This window comes from Nycticebus coucang, chromosome 6 (assembly GCF_027406575.1).
Source record: "Nycticebus coucang isolate mNycCou1 chromosome 6, mNycCou1.pri, whole genome shotgun sequence".
Taxonomy (NCBI): domain Eukaryota; kingdom Metazoa; phylum Chordata; class Mammalia; order Primates; family Lorisidae; genus Nycticebus; species Nycticebus coucang.
In genome coordinates this window covers 81,388,221-81,405,693 of record NC_069785.1, presented here as the reverse complement: position 1 = coordinate 81,405,693, position 17,473 = coordinate 81,388,221, and the positions used below count along the sequence as shown (strand labels likewise).

At 41.9% G+C, this 17,473-nt stretch overlaps 1 protein-coding gene across 3 annotated transcripts in view; it reads left to right on the top strand.

Annotated features, from left to right (window-relative positions):
* The window catches only part of IDH3A (isocitrate dehydrogenase (NAD(+)) 3 catalytic subunit alpha), a 59,376-nt gene that overhangs the window by 31,904 nt on the left and 9,999 nt on the right, over positions 1–17,473 (top strand). Inside the window, exons 1-3 of one of the 3 annotated variants that reach the window (XM_053593421.1) lie at positions 7,670–7,765; positions 13,393–13,455; positions 16,062–16,145. In XM_053593421.1, coding sequence (XP_053449396.1) covers positions 7,739–7,765; positions 13,393–13,455; positions 16,062–16,145 — 174 coding nt within the window. In that variant the 5' untranslated portion in view covers positions 7,670–7,738. Of the gene's footprint in view, positions 1–7,669; positions 7,766–13,392; positions 13,456–16,061; positions 16,146–17,473 lie in introns of those variants that run through there. The other 2 variants (XM_053593422.1, XM_053593423.1) reach the window with 2 other exon arrangements.

The following is a 17,473-nucleotide window of genomic DNA, read 5'->3' as shown; positions in this document are numbered from 1 at the left end:
AGCCTGGTGTCCTTGTAGTTTATCTTTAAGTTATATGCTCCAGACTTAGAAATGTTGCTTTACAACATTTATGCTGAGGAGAACTTTTTTGTGGCAGTCTCAATTAATGCTTTTGTTCTTTATTCTTACTTATTCTTATCCGATGAGTTTGGATATATAATACAGTGAATAAAGATGTACGATTGCTGTAGGCCTGAGCGAGCCTCAGTCTTCTCTTAATAAATCATTCTGTCTGCAGTGATACCTCTGTGTTGTTGATTGGGCTGGTGGACAGCAACAGAGAAGGCAGTTGTGGAGGAAAGTGATGAGTTAGTTTTCAGTATGCACAATTGGAGAGGCTTGGACCCTCCCAGTGGAACAGCCCAAGGAACATGGCTCTGCAGGCCTTCATTCCTCTCTAAATGCCAGGGAGAGGAGGCAGTGCAAAGTCACAGTAGCAATTCACCTCTTGGATCAATAAACATTGCCAAGTCTCTGTGTGGTATGAACAGACCACTGGGGATTGCCCACAAGGGGCTCACAGTATAAGTTTGTGTCTCCTCCTGTGGTGACTTGTGTGCCTCCTCAGACCTTCAGCAAGTAGGGGCTCCCGGGTCTCTAGCCTTCATGGTTTCCAACCCCAGCCTGATACAGTACATGCTCAGCAGCGGTTGCTGGAGGGACCCACATGGCTGGAAATGCAGGGATTCCGGGCAACTTTGACCTGAAGTCAGTGCAGTGGGGCAGTTGGGGGCAAGTTTGCCCAGGGCCTAGCTTCTTGTCACTAGGCTCTGTTGTGCAAGCTCCATGGGTGGCCTCCTATTTACTAACCAAAGGTGTGACAAAGGGAAAAATCTGGGAATTGAAAATTCATCTCAGGCATCTTTTCATTGCTACAAGGAAGGGTGGTCTAATTCCAGGTTTCAATTTCATCTGGGCTGTGTACGTCTGCACATTCTTTGGGATTACATGTACTGCTGGAAGGTCAGGTACATGGATTTTCTTAGAACACTTAGTTTTTTTTTTTAATTAAATCATAGCTGTGTACATTAATGCAAACATGGGGTACAATGTGCTGGTTTTATATACCATTTGAAATATTTTCATCAAATTGGTTAACATAGCCTTCACAGCATTTTCTTAGTTATTATGTTGAGACATTTATATTCTACACTTAGTAAATTTCACATGTACCCTTGTAAGATGCATTGTAAGTGTGGTCCCATCAATTACCCTCCCTCCACCCATTCTCTCCCCTCCCCTTCCCTCCCTCTCTCCTTTCCCCTTCTTCTTGGGCTATAATTGGGTTAATAAATTCATATGAAAAGCTATGAATTTGTTTCATAGTAGGGCTGAGTACATTGGATACTTTTTCTTCCATTCTTGAGATTCTTTGCTAAGAAGAATATGTTCCAGATCCATCCATGTAAACATGAAAGAGGTAAAGTCGCCATCTTTCTTTAAGGCTGCATAATATTCCATGGTGTACATATACCACAATTTATTAATCCGTTCATGGGTTGATGGGCACTTGGCCTTCTTGCATGACTTAGCAATTATGAATTGGGCTGCAATAAACATTCTGGTACAAATATTTTTGTTGTAATGTGATTTTTGGTTTTCTGGATATATACCTAATGGAGGAAGTGTCGTATCGAATGGCAGGTCTATTTTTAGGTCCCTAAGTGAGAACATTTAGTTTTTATTGCACAAGTAACATTTCAGGAATAATAAAGGAAATAAAAAGAAAAGCACAGGTTCATAGCAGCATTACTCATAATAGCCAAAAAGTGGAAATAACTCAGATGTCCATCACCTGATTAATGAATAAACAAAATGTGGCTTCTCCATGCAGTGGAATGTAGGTTGACAATAATGAGGAATGAAGTGCTGATACATGCTAAGGCATGGATAGGTCAAGCCAGTCATAAAGACCACACATTGTATGATTCCATGTGTATGAAACGCCCAGAGTAGCCAAATGCATAGAGACACAAAGTAGATTGGTGGCCACTAGGGACTGGGGAGAGGGGATAGGGAGTGGCTGAGGGATCAAGCCATACTGAAGAACATTCCAAGGATTGGGAATAGCAGGTGCAAAGCCCTGAGGTAGGAGAAAATGTGGTCTTATCAAAGAACAGCAAAGAGGTAGGTATACGTCCAGGGAGACAGTGGTGGGAGATGACTTCTGAGGGGAGGTTGCTGGACCAGCCCATTTAGGGTCTTATGAACCATTGTCTGGGCCTTGTCTTTTATGTAGTGAGAGACAGGATGCCACTGGCAGCTTTGAGCAGAAAAGAGTATATTTGTCTTATGTTTTTAACAGGATCCCTCTGGCAGGAGATAAGGGCTGAAGGTAGAAGCAGGGAAGCCAGTTTGGAGGCTACTTCATTGGTTTAGACAAGAGACGACTCTAACTTGGACCTACGTGACAGCAGTGGAGGTGGGAAGAAATGTCCAGTTTGGGATCCATTTTGAAAATAGAGCTGATCTTCAAGCTTTTATCCTGAGCAACTAGGGGATTGGGGTTGGATTTTATGGACTGTGGGAGGGAGCAGGTTCTCTTCTATTCCTTGTTCACATATGGAAGAAAGTTACAGCAGAGCATAGATAATATATTAAACTGCGATGTTCTCTTTTTTTTTAGAGACAGAGTCTCACTTTATCGCCCACAGTAGAGTGCCGTGGTGTCACACAGCTCACAGCAACCTCCAGCTTTTTAGGCTTAGGTGATTCTCTTGCCTCAGCCTCCTGAGTAGCTGGGACTACAGGTGCCAGCCACAATGCCCGGCTATTTTTGTTGTTGTTGTTGTTGCAGTTTGGCGGGAGCTGGGTTTGAACCCACCACCCTCAGTATATGGGGCCAGCGCTCTACTCACTGAGCCACAGGACCTACCCAAAACTGCGATGTTCTTTTCTGAACATTAAACCATAAATATTTTCATCCTCTTTGAGAGGTTGGGAGCGTTCAAAGGCTTTGTCTTCAATGTCAGAGATCCTGTATTTTTCAGATCTTTGAGGGCTGCAAATTCTTGCTTCAGTGCGTCAAAATCTTTGGTGGTTTTGTCTTTAAATTTGCATCTTACAAGGGTATATATACAACTTATTAAATGTAGAATGTAAACGTCTTCACACAATAACTAAGAAAATGCCAGGAAGGCTATGTTAACCAGTGTGATGAAAATGTGTCAAACAGTCTATAAAACCAGTGTATGGTGCCCCATGATCGCATTAATGTACACGGCTATGATTTAATAAAAAAAAAACCATAAATATTTACCAAGATACTAACATCCTCATAATGATCACTTTTGAGAGTTGTGTGGTCATCCATTAAATTCATTTACCCTAAATTATATAACCATTTCCTTTGTTAATCATTTAGACTTTTAAAAAATATTCGAAATTATAGTTAATCTTATAATGAAAATCTTTGTGTTTGTGGCTTTTTCTTCTTTCTGAATTTTTTGGGAAGAAATTAATTCTGAGGAATGGATTTACTGGGTGAAAGAGTAAGCACATTTTCTTTCTCCTGACACATATTGCTGATGTGTTTTCCAAAATGACTGTAGTAATTTATAAGACCGGCCAAAATTTAGAGTGTTCTAGTTTCACCATAAATTCAATGGTATAGGGCATTAGAATATTATTAATATTTTCTATTAAAAGGAGTAAAAAGGTAATTTTTACAAATTTACATGCATCTAATTACCCTTAAGTTTGAACTTATTTTCTTTTTCAGTTTCTTTGAGTTTCTTTGGGTGTGAATCAATTGTTGAGGTCCTTTACCCTTTTGTTTACTAAAATTCTAATGTCTTCCTTACCAATTTGTTGTGGATCTTTTCCTAAAATGGAGATAAGGATGAACCCAATCAAATCTTTAAAAAAAAATAAGATTTTAAATAAAAACCACTGTTGAATTTGTGTTCCTTTTATTTAAGAAAAGCATTAATATATAAATAATTATATTCTATTTTGCTTATTTGTTCATTTAAAAGTTTCTATCTTTGGCTGGACGTGGTGGCTCTTACCGGTATTCCCAACACTTTGAGAGGTTCATGTGGGAGGATCACTTGAGGCCAAGAAGTTGAGAGTAGTTTGGGTAACATACCAAGATCCCTGTCTCTACCAAAAAAAAATTAGCTGGATATGGTGGCACTCTGGCATTCTAGCTCCTCAGGAAGTTGAGGCAGGAGGATCATTTGAGTGCAGGAGTTTGAGGCTATAGTGAGCTATGATTGTGCTACTGTATTCTATTCTGGGCAACAGAGTAAGACTCTATCTTTATTTATTTATTTTTTTGATGGAGAACCTCACTCTATTGCTCTGGGTAAAGTGTCCTGACATCATGATAGCTCACAGCAACCTCAAATTCTTGGGCTCAAGCAATCTTCCTTCCTCAGCTTCCTGAGTAGCAGGGACTATAGGTGTCTGTCACAATGCCTAGCTAATTTTTCTATTTTTAGTAGACAGGGTTTTACTTTAGCTCAGGCTGCCATGGCCTCCCAGAGTGCTAGGATTACAGGTGTGAGCCACCATACCTGGCCATAGATCTCATTCATTTCTTTCTTCTCACAGTGGACTTGACAGACTTAATTTGGAAAGACTTTGTAGAATTTGGTTCCATGAACAAATAAAAAATGATCCATCTATGTATGTTTTCCTTGTGACTTTTTTTTTTTTTTTAGACAGGGTTTCTCTGTGGCCTGGGCTAGAGTGCAATGGCATCATCAAAGCTCACTGTAGCCTCAAACTCCTGGGCTCAAGCCATCCTCCAGCCTTAGCTTCCCAAGTAGCTGAGACTCCAGGGGCCTGCCACAAAGCCTAGCATATATATTTTTTGAGACAGAGTCTCACATTGTCACCCTTGGTAGAGTGCTTCTGTGGTGTCATAGCTCACAGCAACCTCAAACTCTTAGGTTCACTGTGACCTATAATTAGAAAAAAAACATTTTTAATAGAAGTACAGTCTTCTCTGTTGCCCAAACTGTTCTCAACTCTTGGCCTCAAATGATCTTCTGGCCTCTGCCTCCCAAGACACTGAGATGAGCCACTGTGCCTGGCTTTGGCATTTAAAAATAAGAGCTAAAAAAGTAAATTTTAATATACTATGAATCACAGTGGTGGTGACATCCACAAATGCAGATGAATATTAATATATTGCATAGGCCCTCATACCATGAACAAAATTCTCAGTTGCCTGCAGGGATCCGGGTTAATTTCTTCTTTCTCAGTCACAAGTTATGCTGCCACACTGATGTAATTTTCCATGAGCTCAGGGTGGTTTTAAGCTCCTAGCCTCAAGGAATCCTCCTGCCTTGGCCTCCCAAAGTGTCAAGTAGGATTACAGGTGTGAGCCATGGAGCCCAGCCCAACTTGTGATTTACGGATTAGACTCCTACATGTGTTGATTTCAACACTACTTGCCCCAATGGTCAAAGTGATGGATTCAAGGCAGTTCTTCAGTCTTCCTGCTGATGTCATTTATAATAAATTCCCTTTCTTCCTTGGTAATCCTAGTTATCACAGTAACGAGCTTTCTGTGTGGTGAGCAACTGGATCCAGGCCAGAACCCTCTTGTGGGTTTGGTAACAGCTGTGCCTCAGTTTCCTTATAGGAGTGTTATGAGGATTAAATGGAGATTGGATAGTCAATGTTTAGTTTATAATCACTGAGCAGCAAGTATTCTTTAGTATTCAAGTATTGAAATATTCTCTGTTCCAGAAATAAAGACATAAGAGATCATCTCTGAGCTTGAGGACTATTTTCTCAGTGGCACACAGCAAGGGGGAATATGAAAAGATTCCCATGAGAGATGGGAGCTAAGTGCTAGGGGGCTCTGAGTAGGGAGAGAGGACACATGGATGGGCCTTGGGGGCTTCCTTAGAAAATCAACATCTGACCTGAGTCTTGACATGTGGCTGGGAATACAACCAATAGAAATGAAGCAAAAGGGCATTCGGGCTGAGGGAAAGGCATGAGCATAGCTGCAGAGGGGTAAAATATAGGAAGCATTTTGATGCTGGCCCTAGTTGGCTGTAGCTACAGGCCTTTGGGGCTGGAGTGGTGGGAAATAAAATTGAAAAAAGACAGGAGCGTGACAGAACAATGCAAGGGAGATCCAGGGGAAAGCCCTGGTCAAAGCTGTGGCTGAAGGAAAGGGAGGACTGCAGGAATGAGAGGGGCAGGCTGGCAAATGAGGAGGCTGTTGTGAGAGTCTGAGCATGAGGTGGTCAGGCCTAAAGGAGGGCAGAGGTGACAGTGGGGGTGGAGGGACTGTGGAAGAGCACTTCACGGTGACACTGCTGCAGCCTGATGAGGGGAAGGGCCCCAACAGGAAGGGGGTTGATGAAAGCACCCCTTGCTGAGAAGGCTATATGCTTGGTGCAGTTTATTTTCTTAAATAAAAGCCCTTGGCATCACTTCTCCATTGCACTGAGCTCAGAAGTGGGCAGCTCCTCTCTGGATAGAGCCCTTTCCAGGGTGGGGTGGGAGACTCCTGATCCAAATCAGGCAACCTCCCATGGCACCCAGCTAAGGGTCTAACAATCAGTAGGAGCTCAGGACAGTTTGTGATTGATAGGGACAGGATGAGGGGAAGGTTGAGTATGGTTGTTATTACCTCAGAGAAGCCTTTCATGGTCTCCAGATTGAATTTGAATTAGGTTACCTGATTTTGCCTTGCCAAAGGCCTTTGCTCTTCTTGTTTCTTGACAGTTTTAATGACATATTCGTATTATACTTGATTGGTGCTTGTCTTTTCCTACTGCACCATAAGCCCAAGCACTTAGAACAGTGCCTGGCATATAGCTGGCACTCACATATATATATTTGTAGAACGACAAAAACCAATAGTTGCCTGGGATTGAGGATAGGAGCAGGATTGAAAACAGGCACAGGGAATATTTTTGTGAACATTTTCCTATGTTCAAAAACTGAATTGTGGGCCAGGCACGGTGGCTCACTCTGTAATCCTAGCACTCTGGGGGAACAAGGCAGGAGGATTCCTTGAGCTCAGGATTTGGAGACCATCCTGAACAAGAGTGACACCCCATATCCACTAAAAATAGAAAAACTAGCCCAGTGTGATAGCAGGTGCCTGTAGTTCCAGCTACTCTGGAGGCTGAGGCAGGAGGATCATCTGTGCCCATGAGTTTAAGGTTGCTGTGAGCTAGGCTGTTGCCACTGCACTGTAGCCTGGGTGACAGAGTGGGATTCTGTCTCAAAAAAAGAAACAAACCTGAATTGTGTTAATGGCTGTGTACTGCTTACATTTACTGAAAGTTATCTAACTGTACACTTACAGTGAGTGAGTTTTATGCTATGCATCAATAAAGGTGTTATAAAATATAAGTCGGATTTCGTAAGGCCAGATCAAAAATTTTTAAATCAATATTTGTGGAATGAGAAAATTGTGACTTTCTCCACGGTACTGAAAGCTGCGTGAGAAGCGCTATACCCTCAAATTTAGAAAATTAATTGGCACTTTGTAGGCGCAGAGCAAATCTTATCTAAACAGAGAATGAATGAATGGAGGAGCGGAAGGAAGTTTCCCGGAGTTCCAGGCCAGGCTGCTTCCGGGTTGCAGCTGGTAGCCCAGCTCTGCCGGTTCCTTAGAGGCGAGCCCTGCGATTGGCTAGCAGAGTCGGCGAGCTGGTAGGGGCGGGGCTTTCAGGAGGCGTGACCAGGGGAGGGCGGGCTCCGGGTGGCGCCTGCGTAGACTGCCATAGCTGTCGTCGCAGTGAGAGGTGGGGACGCAATGGCCGGGTCCGCGTGGATCTCCAAGGTGAGCGCTGGCAAGCCGGTGTGGCGGGCGGCTCTGGCCGATAAGCCGGCAGTGTGCTGGACAGGGCTGGGCGCGCAGGCTCAGTGGGCAGGCGGCGGCATGCGGCCCGCGGGGACAGTTTGCGAGCCTGTCTTGGGCGCCCATGCGCCGCACTCGGTGACCCGCACGGAGCTCTGTCCCGAGATAGCAGCTCCTAAGACGGGGACGGAGTCAAGGTCAAGACTGGGGGCCCCGGCCCTGCTCCTAGTGAGACCCGAGCTCACCACCCACATTCGCCCGGGCCAAGGGCTGGGCCTCGCGCGGAGCCGGGAACGGGCCCGGGAGCCTCTGCCCGTCTCCGCCACCAGGGCCACTCCCGAGCCTGCGGCCCTGCCGCCGAGCTGATAGCGCGCAGACCCCAGCGCCACTCGGGCCTCCCCGTCAGCGTCTGACCCCGCAGCTGCAGGGACCCCGCAGCTGCAGGGACCGCGGGTATGGGCGTTGGGCTTGGGAGGATTCCCCGGCTGGGGGAGTCTCTGGGCCCCTCTTCCTGCAGGACTTTTTTTTCCCCTTGGAAATCTTCCCAATGTGACCTCTGGTACTCTTGTAGCTATTTCCTCTTCGAAGGACATAGGGCATCTTACACCTTGGAATTAACCATCCGAACCCTCGGAGAGGGAGACGAGCGGCGCCTGCCTTTTTCCTTGCACTGGGGGGAATCCTGCGATCTGGAGAGCTTTGGCTCCCCTCGACAGCTCAAATAACTGGAGCTGGAAAGGGTTTCATATCATCTGTTCAGTATCTTGGTTTCTCAGAGGAGTTAACCTGTGCTTGTAGACCACCTTGTTCAAAGTCACACAAGAAGTCAGTGTGAGTGGTGGGAGAGGAACCTACATGTCTTGGTTCTCAGTTCTTTATTCCATTCTGCGTGCTCTATGGCCAAGGTCACATAGCAAATTACCGGTACAGGGGAAAATAGGCCTCAGGTCTCCTGTTGCTGTAACCTACTATAAGCAATTTAGTTTGTTTTCTATAAAGTTTCATACTACTTTTCTCCATTTCAATTTAAAGAGAGGTCCAGAGATGCATCGTTATTTAGTGAAAAGATCTCTATACTGGATTTTAGGAGTCTCGAGTTCAAATCCTGGCAGCACCACTGATGAGCTGTGTGACCCTGGGCAAATTACTTAACATCTCTGATACTCAATATTGCTCATCTGTGAAATCTGTATACTTGTGTCACAGAGTTATTTGAGTATTACATAAAATAATGTATGTGGGCTGGGTGCAGAAGCTCGTGCTTGTAATCTTAGCACTTTGAGAGGCCAAAGCAAGAGGATTGCTTGAGTACAGAACTTTGAGACCAACCTGGGCAACATAGTGAGAACCCCTCTCTTAAAAAAGTAAGAAAAATAAGCTGGTGTGAGGGTATGCACCTGTAATCCCAGAGCTTTGAAAAGCTGAACCAGGAGAATCATTTGAGCTCAGGTTGCAGTGACCTATGATCTCACCCTTGCACTTAAGTCTGAGCAACTGAGTGAGACCCTGTCACATACATACAAAAAGCAATGTGTGCAGAAGGAACATAAAAATCTGAAGTTTTCTTAGTCATTAAGCAGGCAGTGATTCTTGGGCATCAATAACTGGATATTTTGCCCAGTAACTAGATTCTGCTTTGTTAGTTTCTTTGTCCAGATTTGCATATATAGTAACTATGTCACATTAGCTCCTAAAAGTAAAGCAACTTCTATGTCACTGTGAAAACAGAAGTCAATCCTTTAATCATTGAGCTTACACTTAACACCTCATTCTTAGTAGGTACCTTAACATTTCAGAATGAGGGACTAAAGCAACATTGTTTATGAATGTGCTGGTAAATTGTTTTGCCTTCAGTATGTTCTCCAATACCACCTCATAGGAGGGGTTCAGAAAGGGTTGGGCTCTGGAGTCAGAAGATGAGGTTCTTTTCTGACATGGACTTCTCGTGTGACCTTTGGCAGAATCATTTGACTTCTGGGATGGTTTTATAACTTTAGAGCAGGGGTGTCCAACCTGTGGGCCCACAGGCTGCATGTTCATTTGTGTGGACTTTTTTTGCTTATCTGTGGTGTCAGATACTACATATCATGAAAAGTATACAGGGACTTTGTTTTGCTAATCAGCTTATTAGTGTTTGTTTATTTACTGTGTGCTCCAAGACAATTCTTATTCTTCAAATGTGTGGCAGAGAAAAAAAAGATTGGACAGGTCAGGTACTGTGGCTCATGCTTGTAATCCTAGCACTCTGGGAGGCTGAGGTGAGAGGATCACTTTAGGCAGGAGTTCAAGACAAGCCTGAGTAAGAGCGAGATCCTATCTTGAGGCAGGCAGCTGTAGTCCCAGCTAATGGTGAGGCTGAGCAGAGAGGATTGCTTGAACCCAGGAGTTTGAGTTTGAAGTGAGCTATGCTGACACCATGGCACTTTAGCCTTGGCAACAGAGCAAGACTTTGTCTCAAAAAAAAAAGAAAAGTTGGACACCACTGCTGTAGAGGTTGGAGTGGAAGGTGCCTGGGAAGTTGAGTCCAGGATGTTGGGGGTGTTGAGCCCATGTCAGGGCGGTTTTTCTATTGGGCTTCCATTTAAGTTTTATTTGAGGAGGGGGGAAGGATCTGCAGCTTTAAAAAGTTTTTCACATAGGGCAGCACCTGTGGATCAAGGAGTAGGGCGCCGGTCGCATATGCCGGAGGTGGCGGGTTCAAACCCAGCCCCGGCTGAAAACCACACACAAAAAAAAGTTTTTCACATAGAGAAAATAGTGAGTTTCTAAAGACTTCCAGCTCTAAAAAACAATAATTATAATGAGCCCATTTCCCATCTGCAAGCATGTACTGATTCCTTCCATACTTCCAACACTGTATTTATATGTTTTTAATTGGAGTCTGAAGGTAGAAAGGGAAATGAGGAACTATGGATTAAGATGGCCCAGGAACTGAAGTCAGAAGTTCAAGGCTTTGGTCCAGGCTCTGTGAGCTTGACTTTAGTTTCCTCATACAAAAAAGGCCACTAAATACCTCTCTCTCCAAGTTTTATATGACATATACATAAGTATATTATAAAGTAGAAGACAGTCTGTGCATTAACAAATTTTGCTTAAAATTCTGGGTCATTCTAATGACTTAGATGTAATTCTACTTAATTCGAAGGCCGTGGAGGAGAGATGACAAATATGGAAAAATCTGACTGTTAAAGAAAATCATTGCCGATATTAAGGCTGTTTGCTGGGGTGGGAATGCTTCAGGTAGAGATATGTTTGAGGCTGGACTCAGTTTTTTCAAAAAATGTTGTATGTCTACTATGAGGCTAGGCACTGCGGTGGGCACTGGAGTCGCAGCAGTGAACAGAACTCTTGGGCTTGCATCTTAAATCATGTGTTTTGGTCAGGTCTTCCGTCACAAGGACACGAGCCTGTTTTGTGTGAATGTCTTTTTCCTGTTTTGGGGGGCGGTTAGGAGAAGGACTCCTGTCAATTTTATATTCCGCTTGTGACAAAGTAGCCATTCAAGGGCCTCCCTTCCAGAGCCCACTTGCTAGTGGATGGATCATGTCCTAGCATTAAGATTTTGGCCAGTGGTTTTGCCATAGAATATTATTTCGTGTCTGGCCTGTCTTTTATGTTCAGTCCAGGGACATGACTATAGATAACAGAAGATCAGAGAGCATCATTTGTTCGTATATTTCTTGGTTATAGGTTGGTATCTCATCATTAGTAGTAGCCGCTACATAGGTCATTACAAAAGTTTTGAGATATACAAAAATCAAGAAATATAAAATCTACATTGATGGAAATAAATGAAGCTCTCTCAGCAACACTAGTCAGCTGAGCAAGTTGAAACTTGCACGGGTGAATCAAAAAGGATGCTGTCAACTATGTTTCTTGGAAGTGAAATAATGGACTTTAATACAGCCTGTCTCAAAACTTTTGTAGTGACCATGTTTCAGCAAAGGTTCAGGCCCCAGAAAGGAAGACAGACAGGGTATATAACAAATGTATCTTGGCTTATGTATCTAGCATGAAAATTACCTTTAAAATTTTCAATGAATGTCAATACTTGTGGTCTATACACCCAATTTTTTTCATATTATTATGATGTAACATGACTTTAATGTAATATCACTTTGTACCAATTTTCAAGAACTGAGTTAAGAATTCAAAATAACCTTTTAAAATTTACAATTCTGGAGCTGTGCCTGTGGCTCAGTGAGTAGGATGCCAGGCCCATGTACTGAGGGTGGTTGGTACCCAGCCCCGGCCAAACCGCAAGAAAAAAATAGCTGGGGTGTTATGGCGGGCACTTGTAGTCCCAGCTACTCGGGAGGCTGAGACAAGAGAATCATCTAAGCCCAAGAGCTGGAGGTTGCCGTGAGCTGTGACGCCATGGCACTCTACCGAGGGCGACAAAGTAAGACTCTGTCTCTAAAAAAAAAAAAAGAAAACATTTACAATTCCGTTATATGATATTGTTCACTGGGGAAAAAATATACTAAAATATATTATCTTGGGGTGGTGGGATTACTGGGTAATTTTTATTTTATTTTTTATATCTTTCCCCAGTTGCAGCAAACTGACAATAATGGCCATGATATATATATTATCAGAGGAAATAATTCATTTAAAATCTTTTCTTTTTTTGAGACATAATTTTACTTTGTCACCCTCGGTAGAGGATAGAGGGCCATGGCATCATACCTCACAGCAACCTCAAACTCTTGAACTTAGTCTATCCTCTTGCCTCAACCTCTCAAGTAGCTGATGCTATAGGCACCCACCACAATGCCTGGCTAGTTTTTCTATTTTTAGTAGAGACAGGGTCTTGCTCTTGGTCAGGCTGGTCTTGAACTCCTGAGCTCAGGCAATCCACCTGTCTTGGGCTCCCAGAGTGCTGGGATACAAACTGTGCCTGGCCTAAAATTTTTATTCTGAATAGCACAGAATCAAATGGTTTAAATGACCTTTATTAGATTTTAGGAGAAAGGGTAATTTCACATTTCTTCTCTCACATTCATGGGAGAAGAAAAGATATGATGACACAGTATATCATTAAAGGAGCACTGGACTAGAAGTCAGAAGACCTGGATTCTGGTTTCCATTTTGTCGGTTACTCACTGTCTGACCTTATTATGCAAATCCTTACTCCTTGGGCCCAGTGTCTCTACTTACAAAATAAGTGACTTGCATGTGCTCTGTATTTTATAAGGACCCTCGTAGCTCTACAATTAGCGATAATTTTCTTAGAGTATGTGTTACCTCCAAATTGACCTGGTAGTCAAGAATGTTGATGTAAAACCTTCTAGATCACCTGAGAAAAATCTAACATTTGAGCTAAAAGAGTATCTTTTGTTTGACAACTTATTTTCATATTTGTAAAATTTGAAAATATATAGTACTGAAATTCTTAGATCAAAAGTTAAAAACTGAAATATTTAGATTTTCAAATCTGAAGCAGCTTGCCACTAATATGTGAGAAAGGTATTCTGGGAATGTTTCAGAATATGTCTGTGCAGATTTGCAGCATGACCAGACATCAGCATGGTTTCATCTTCATCTCTGCCGTTTAGTGTCTGGGTTTTAATTCTGTGCGTGACATTTCTCTGTTGGTATTAATTTAGGTCTCTCGGCTGCTGGGGGCATTCCACAACCCAAAACAGGTGACCAGATGTTTTGCTGGTGGTGTGAGTATAATTATGTCTTTTTTTTTTTCCCTTTTAGAAGTTTCTCAAGAAACATGCTCTAATATTTATTATATAGCAGTTTATCTCCATTTATTTAAAACTAGGGGAAATTGGCCTTATAATGTCTATTGAAATTATTGGCTCACATTCACACTTCTATTAAGATCCCTTGTATCTGTAAATATTACAACTGGCTATAGAGGCTTGTTACATTAATATCTTAAGGGAGCTTTATTAAAAATAGACAGAAATTACCCTTGAGGCTGTTATTTTATTTCACAATCTCATTTTGGTGAGATAGTTTTTTTTCAAAACAAGTACAAGTTGAGAGAAAATTGTTGAGAAGCTTCAAAACCTGCTTCACATTTTTATTTGAGTTATCCTAAAAGCAGTAGATTGATTGTCAATTAGGAATGCTTTGAACATCTTTAAGCCCTGTAGGTTTATACTTTCTCTTATCTAGTCTTTATAGACCAGTGTTTTTCAACCTTCCTAATGCCACGACCCTTTAATACAGTTCCTGTGGGTCGCGACCCACACGTTGAGAACCGCTGTTGTAGACGATCACATGAGTGGGTCATCTCTTGCTCATTAAATCTGCTGCTTTTAGAATCCCCAGCATTGGATTCCTGTGCTTGAAAGCTGATAACCACATTTTTAGAACATTCTAAGACTGTGGGCCAATGACTTTCTGGTTTTTTTTTTTGTTTGTTTGTTTTTACTCCCCTTTTATGGAATCTGATTTGGATTTCATGTAATACCTATAGTCCCACATAACAAACATCTTAGGCTAGGAGGGATTTGTTAGCCCATGATACATATTTTTTCCCCATTTACTTTCCATACTGTGGAAGAAAAGTAGATTTTCTGGTGGCCTGATGACATTTATTATTACTTGTTGAGAGAACAGGTAGGCATAACCAAAGGGTTCTTTTGGTTCTGCTTATGCAAAAAATGTGCAATGAGGCTTACACTTCAACGCCAAGGATGGCAAAGGTAGCATTTCAAACACATTCCTAAAGCTGATGAAATGGTCATTGTGCTTTGCTGGAATTTAATTTATAACATTTTAAATTAACCTGATAGAAGGGATTATTTTTGAAGAAGTAAGAAGAAATACTAATCTGTAAAATAATTTTTTCAGTTGTACAGAAAAATTCAGAAATAATTAATTCAAGGGATATCATTGGAAGGGAGAGGACCAGGAAACTTGAATTAGTGATTTTTTTTTTAAATGTGGCTCAAGCGACTGATGGTAAAAAACAAAGGCCAGGAACCATTGTCTGGGCCAAACCCCTAGATGTGGGAAAGTCTGCAAATAATGAAGGAGCCGGTCTGAATATTACCTTACCTCCTGTAAATCCTCTGATCTTTCCCCCCCATACGCATTTTTATTTCTATGTTTGAAATGGTACCCTGTTTCCTGGAAAATAAGACAGTGTCTTATTTTAAGGTGTGCTCCCAAAGATGCGCTAGGTCTTATTTTCAGGGGATGTCTTATCTTTCCTATAAGTAGGTCTTATTTTCGGAGGATGTCTTATTTTCGGGGAAATGGGGTAGTTTCATTTTGCCTGAAGGCTTTGGAAGAAATCATTGATGTTACATTATAAATGTACTCATTGTCATTCTAAATGTAACTCAGGCTTTGCTGCTGTGATCACATAAGCCGTTCTTACAAATCAGATTTGCTGGGCTTATTTAGATTACTCTTAACTTTAAGAAGTCAGTAAAATGAGAGCTCTTTCTTGATTTGAAGTTTGCTTTTCTCTGAGTACCAAAGCAGACCTCAGTGGTATTCTGGAAATGTATCTCGAAGCCTTTTTTTGTTTTGTTTTGTTTTTTGTTTTCTTTTGAGAGTTTCACTCTGTTGCCCAGGCTAGAGTGCTGTGGTGTCATAGTTCACAGCAACCTCAAACTCCTGGGCTCAAGCATTCCCCCGCCTCACCCTCCCAAGTAGCCAGGAGTACAGGTACCCACCACAATGCCCAGCTAGTTTTTTGTAGAGATGGGGTCTTGCTCTTGCTCAGGCTAGCCTTAAACTTCCTGAGCTCAAGCCATCTTCTGGCCTCAGCCTCCCAGAATGGTGGGGTTATAGACCTGAGCCACCACCCAGCCTATCTGAAAGTGTTTTCTAAGACTGAAGAAGCTGCAAGAGAAACTTCAGGATCAAATGGAAAGGAAAGCACTTGCCTGTAAGAGAAACCCTCTAAATTTTAGTGAGAGAACAGGGGAACGTTGTTAACATTTCTTTACTATCTTTACCTTTAACAATTTGAATTAATTGGTTTCTGTAGCTTCTCTGAAAAGAAATACCAGTTGGGAAGTCTAGTTGATAGTCTAATTTGTTTTTGTTTTATGTAAAGAGCATCACTTGAGTTCTTTTTAAACCTCTGAACTCAGATAAAAGAGTAGAATTGAAGAGTCTCTTATTGTGGATTCCTGCCTTCCCTTTGATGATCCTGGGGAAGGTGTGTCTGTTTTCTTAACAGCATTGAATCTTTTTGAGATACCCCACATAAAACGGATTTCTCTGTCAATAATATTCTTTTTTCCAAACCTTCAAAAATAAGTTCTTACTGTCTCCTTTGGTGATTTCTTATATTCAGGTTCAGACAGTAACTTTAATTCCAGGAGATGGTATTGGCCCAGAAATTTCAGCTGCAGTTATGAAGATTTTTGATGCTGCCAAAGTAAGTGGGCTTAAAAAATATGTTTAATAATAATTCCTTGAAAAGTTTGCTATGTTTAATAATAATTCATCAGAAAGTTCTCCTAGCCAGTTGGAGTCTGTGAGCTCTTAGGATGAATTATACCCATTTCTGTGAATGTTGGTAAGGTCTGTTGTTCATACCCACAGATTGTCACTTTAGCAGTGTGTGTCTCTGTGCCGTCCGCTACTGCCATTGTTAGTAGTGTAAGCTATTACATTGACACCAATTGCATATAAAGGAATCAAAGAAGTACTGCAGCATTTACACCCTCCCAATCACGTGTGAAAAGGGAATAGAATTAAACATCAATGTAAGAGCTTTTGAGAGAATCTTCAAAAAAAATTTTCTGATGTGTTATCAAGTAGGAGGTATTATTACTTCTTTTTTTTTTTTTTTTTTTTTTTGTAGAGACAGAGTCTCACTTTATGGCCCTCGGGTAGAGTGCGTGGCCTCACACAGCTCACAGCAACCTCCAACTCTTGGGCTTAAGCGATTCTCTTGCCTCAGCCTCCCGAGTAGCTGGGACTACAGGCGCCCGCCACAACGCCCGGCTATTTTTTGGTTGCAGTTTGGCCGGGGCCCGGTTTGAACCCGCCACCCTCAGTATATGGGGCCGGCGCCTTACCGACTGAGCCACAGGCGCCGCCCGGAGGTATTATTACTTCTAATAGCCCATCCTTTAATATTTTTGTTTTTAGGATTTAGGGCCTTTGCTTGACATGGTACTTCTTTATTGTTATTTGCAGCTGGTAGGTGAAATAACATGTAGGATTAAACCACTCATGGTTATGATATCAACAGCTGTAAACTGAAGAACAAAATTTATTTAAGCTATATGAACTTTTTTTTTCTAGGAGTTTCTAATTAGACGTGTTGTTTGTCAAGTGGCAAATTTTGCATGTGAACTGTCATTAATTGATCACTTAAGCTCCTTGTGAAGGAGACCATGTCTTACTCAGTACTTCTGTCTCAGGATGTATGCAGCCAGCATGTGGGCTGGCACATAGGTGTGTACAAATGAAGGGTATGGGTAGAAAGAAAGGGAACACTGGCTTATACCTCAAACTGGTACCTTCAGAGGTTATGTAATATTTGGTTTTTAAAAATAGCTTTATTGAGATATAATTGACATACCATAAAATTCACTCACTTAAACTATATGTTTCAATTCAGTGTTTTTTAGTACATTCACAGAGTTATATGATCATTACCACGATCTAATTTTAGAACATTTTTTATTTTATTTATTTTTTTCCTTTTTGAGATAGAGTTTTCTCTTTGTTACCTGGGTAGAGTGCTGTGGCATC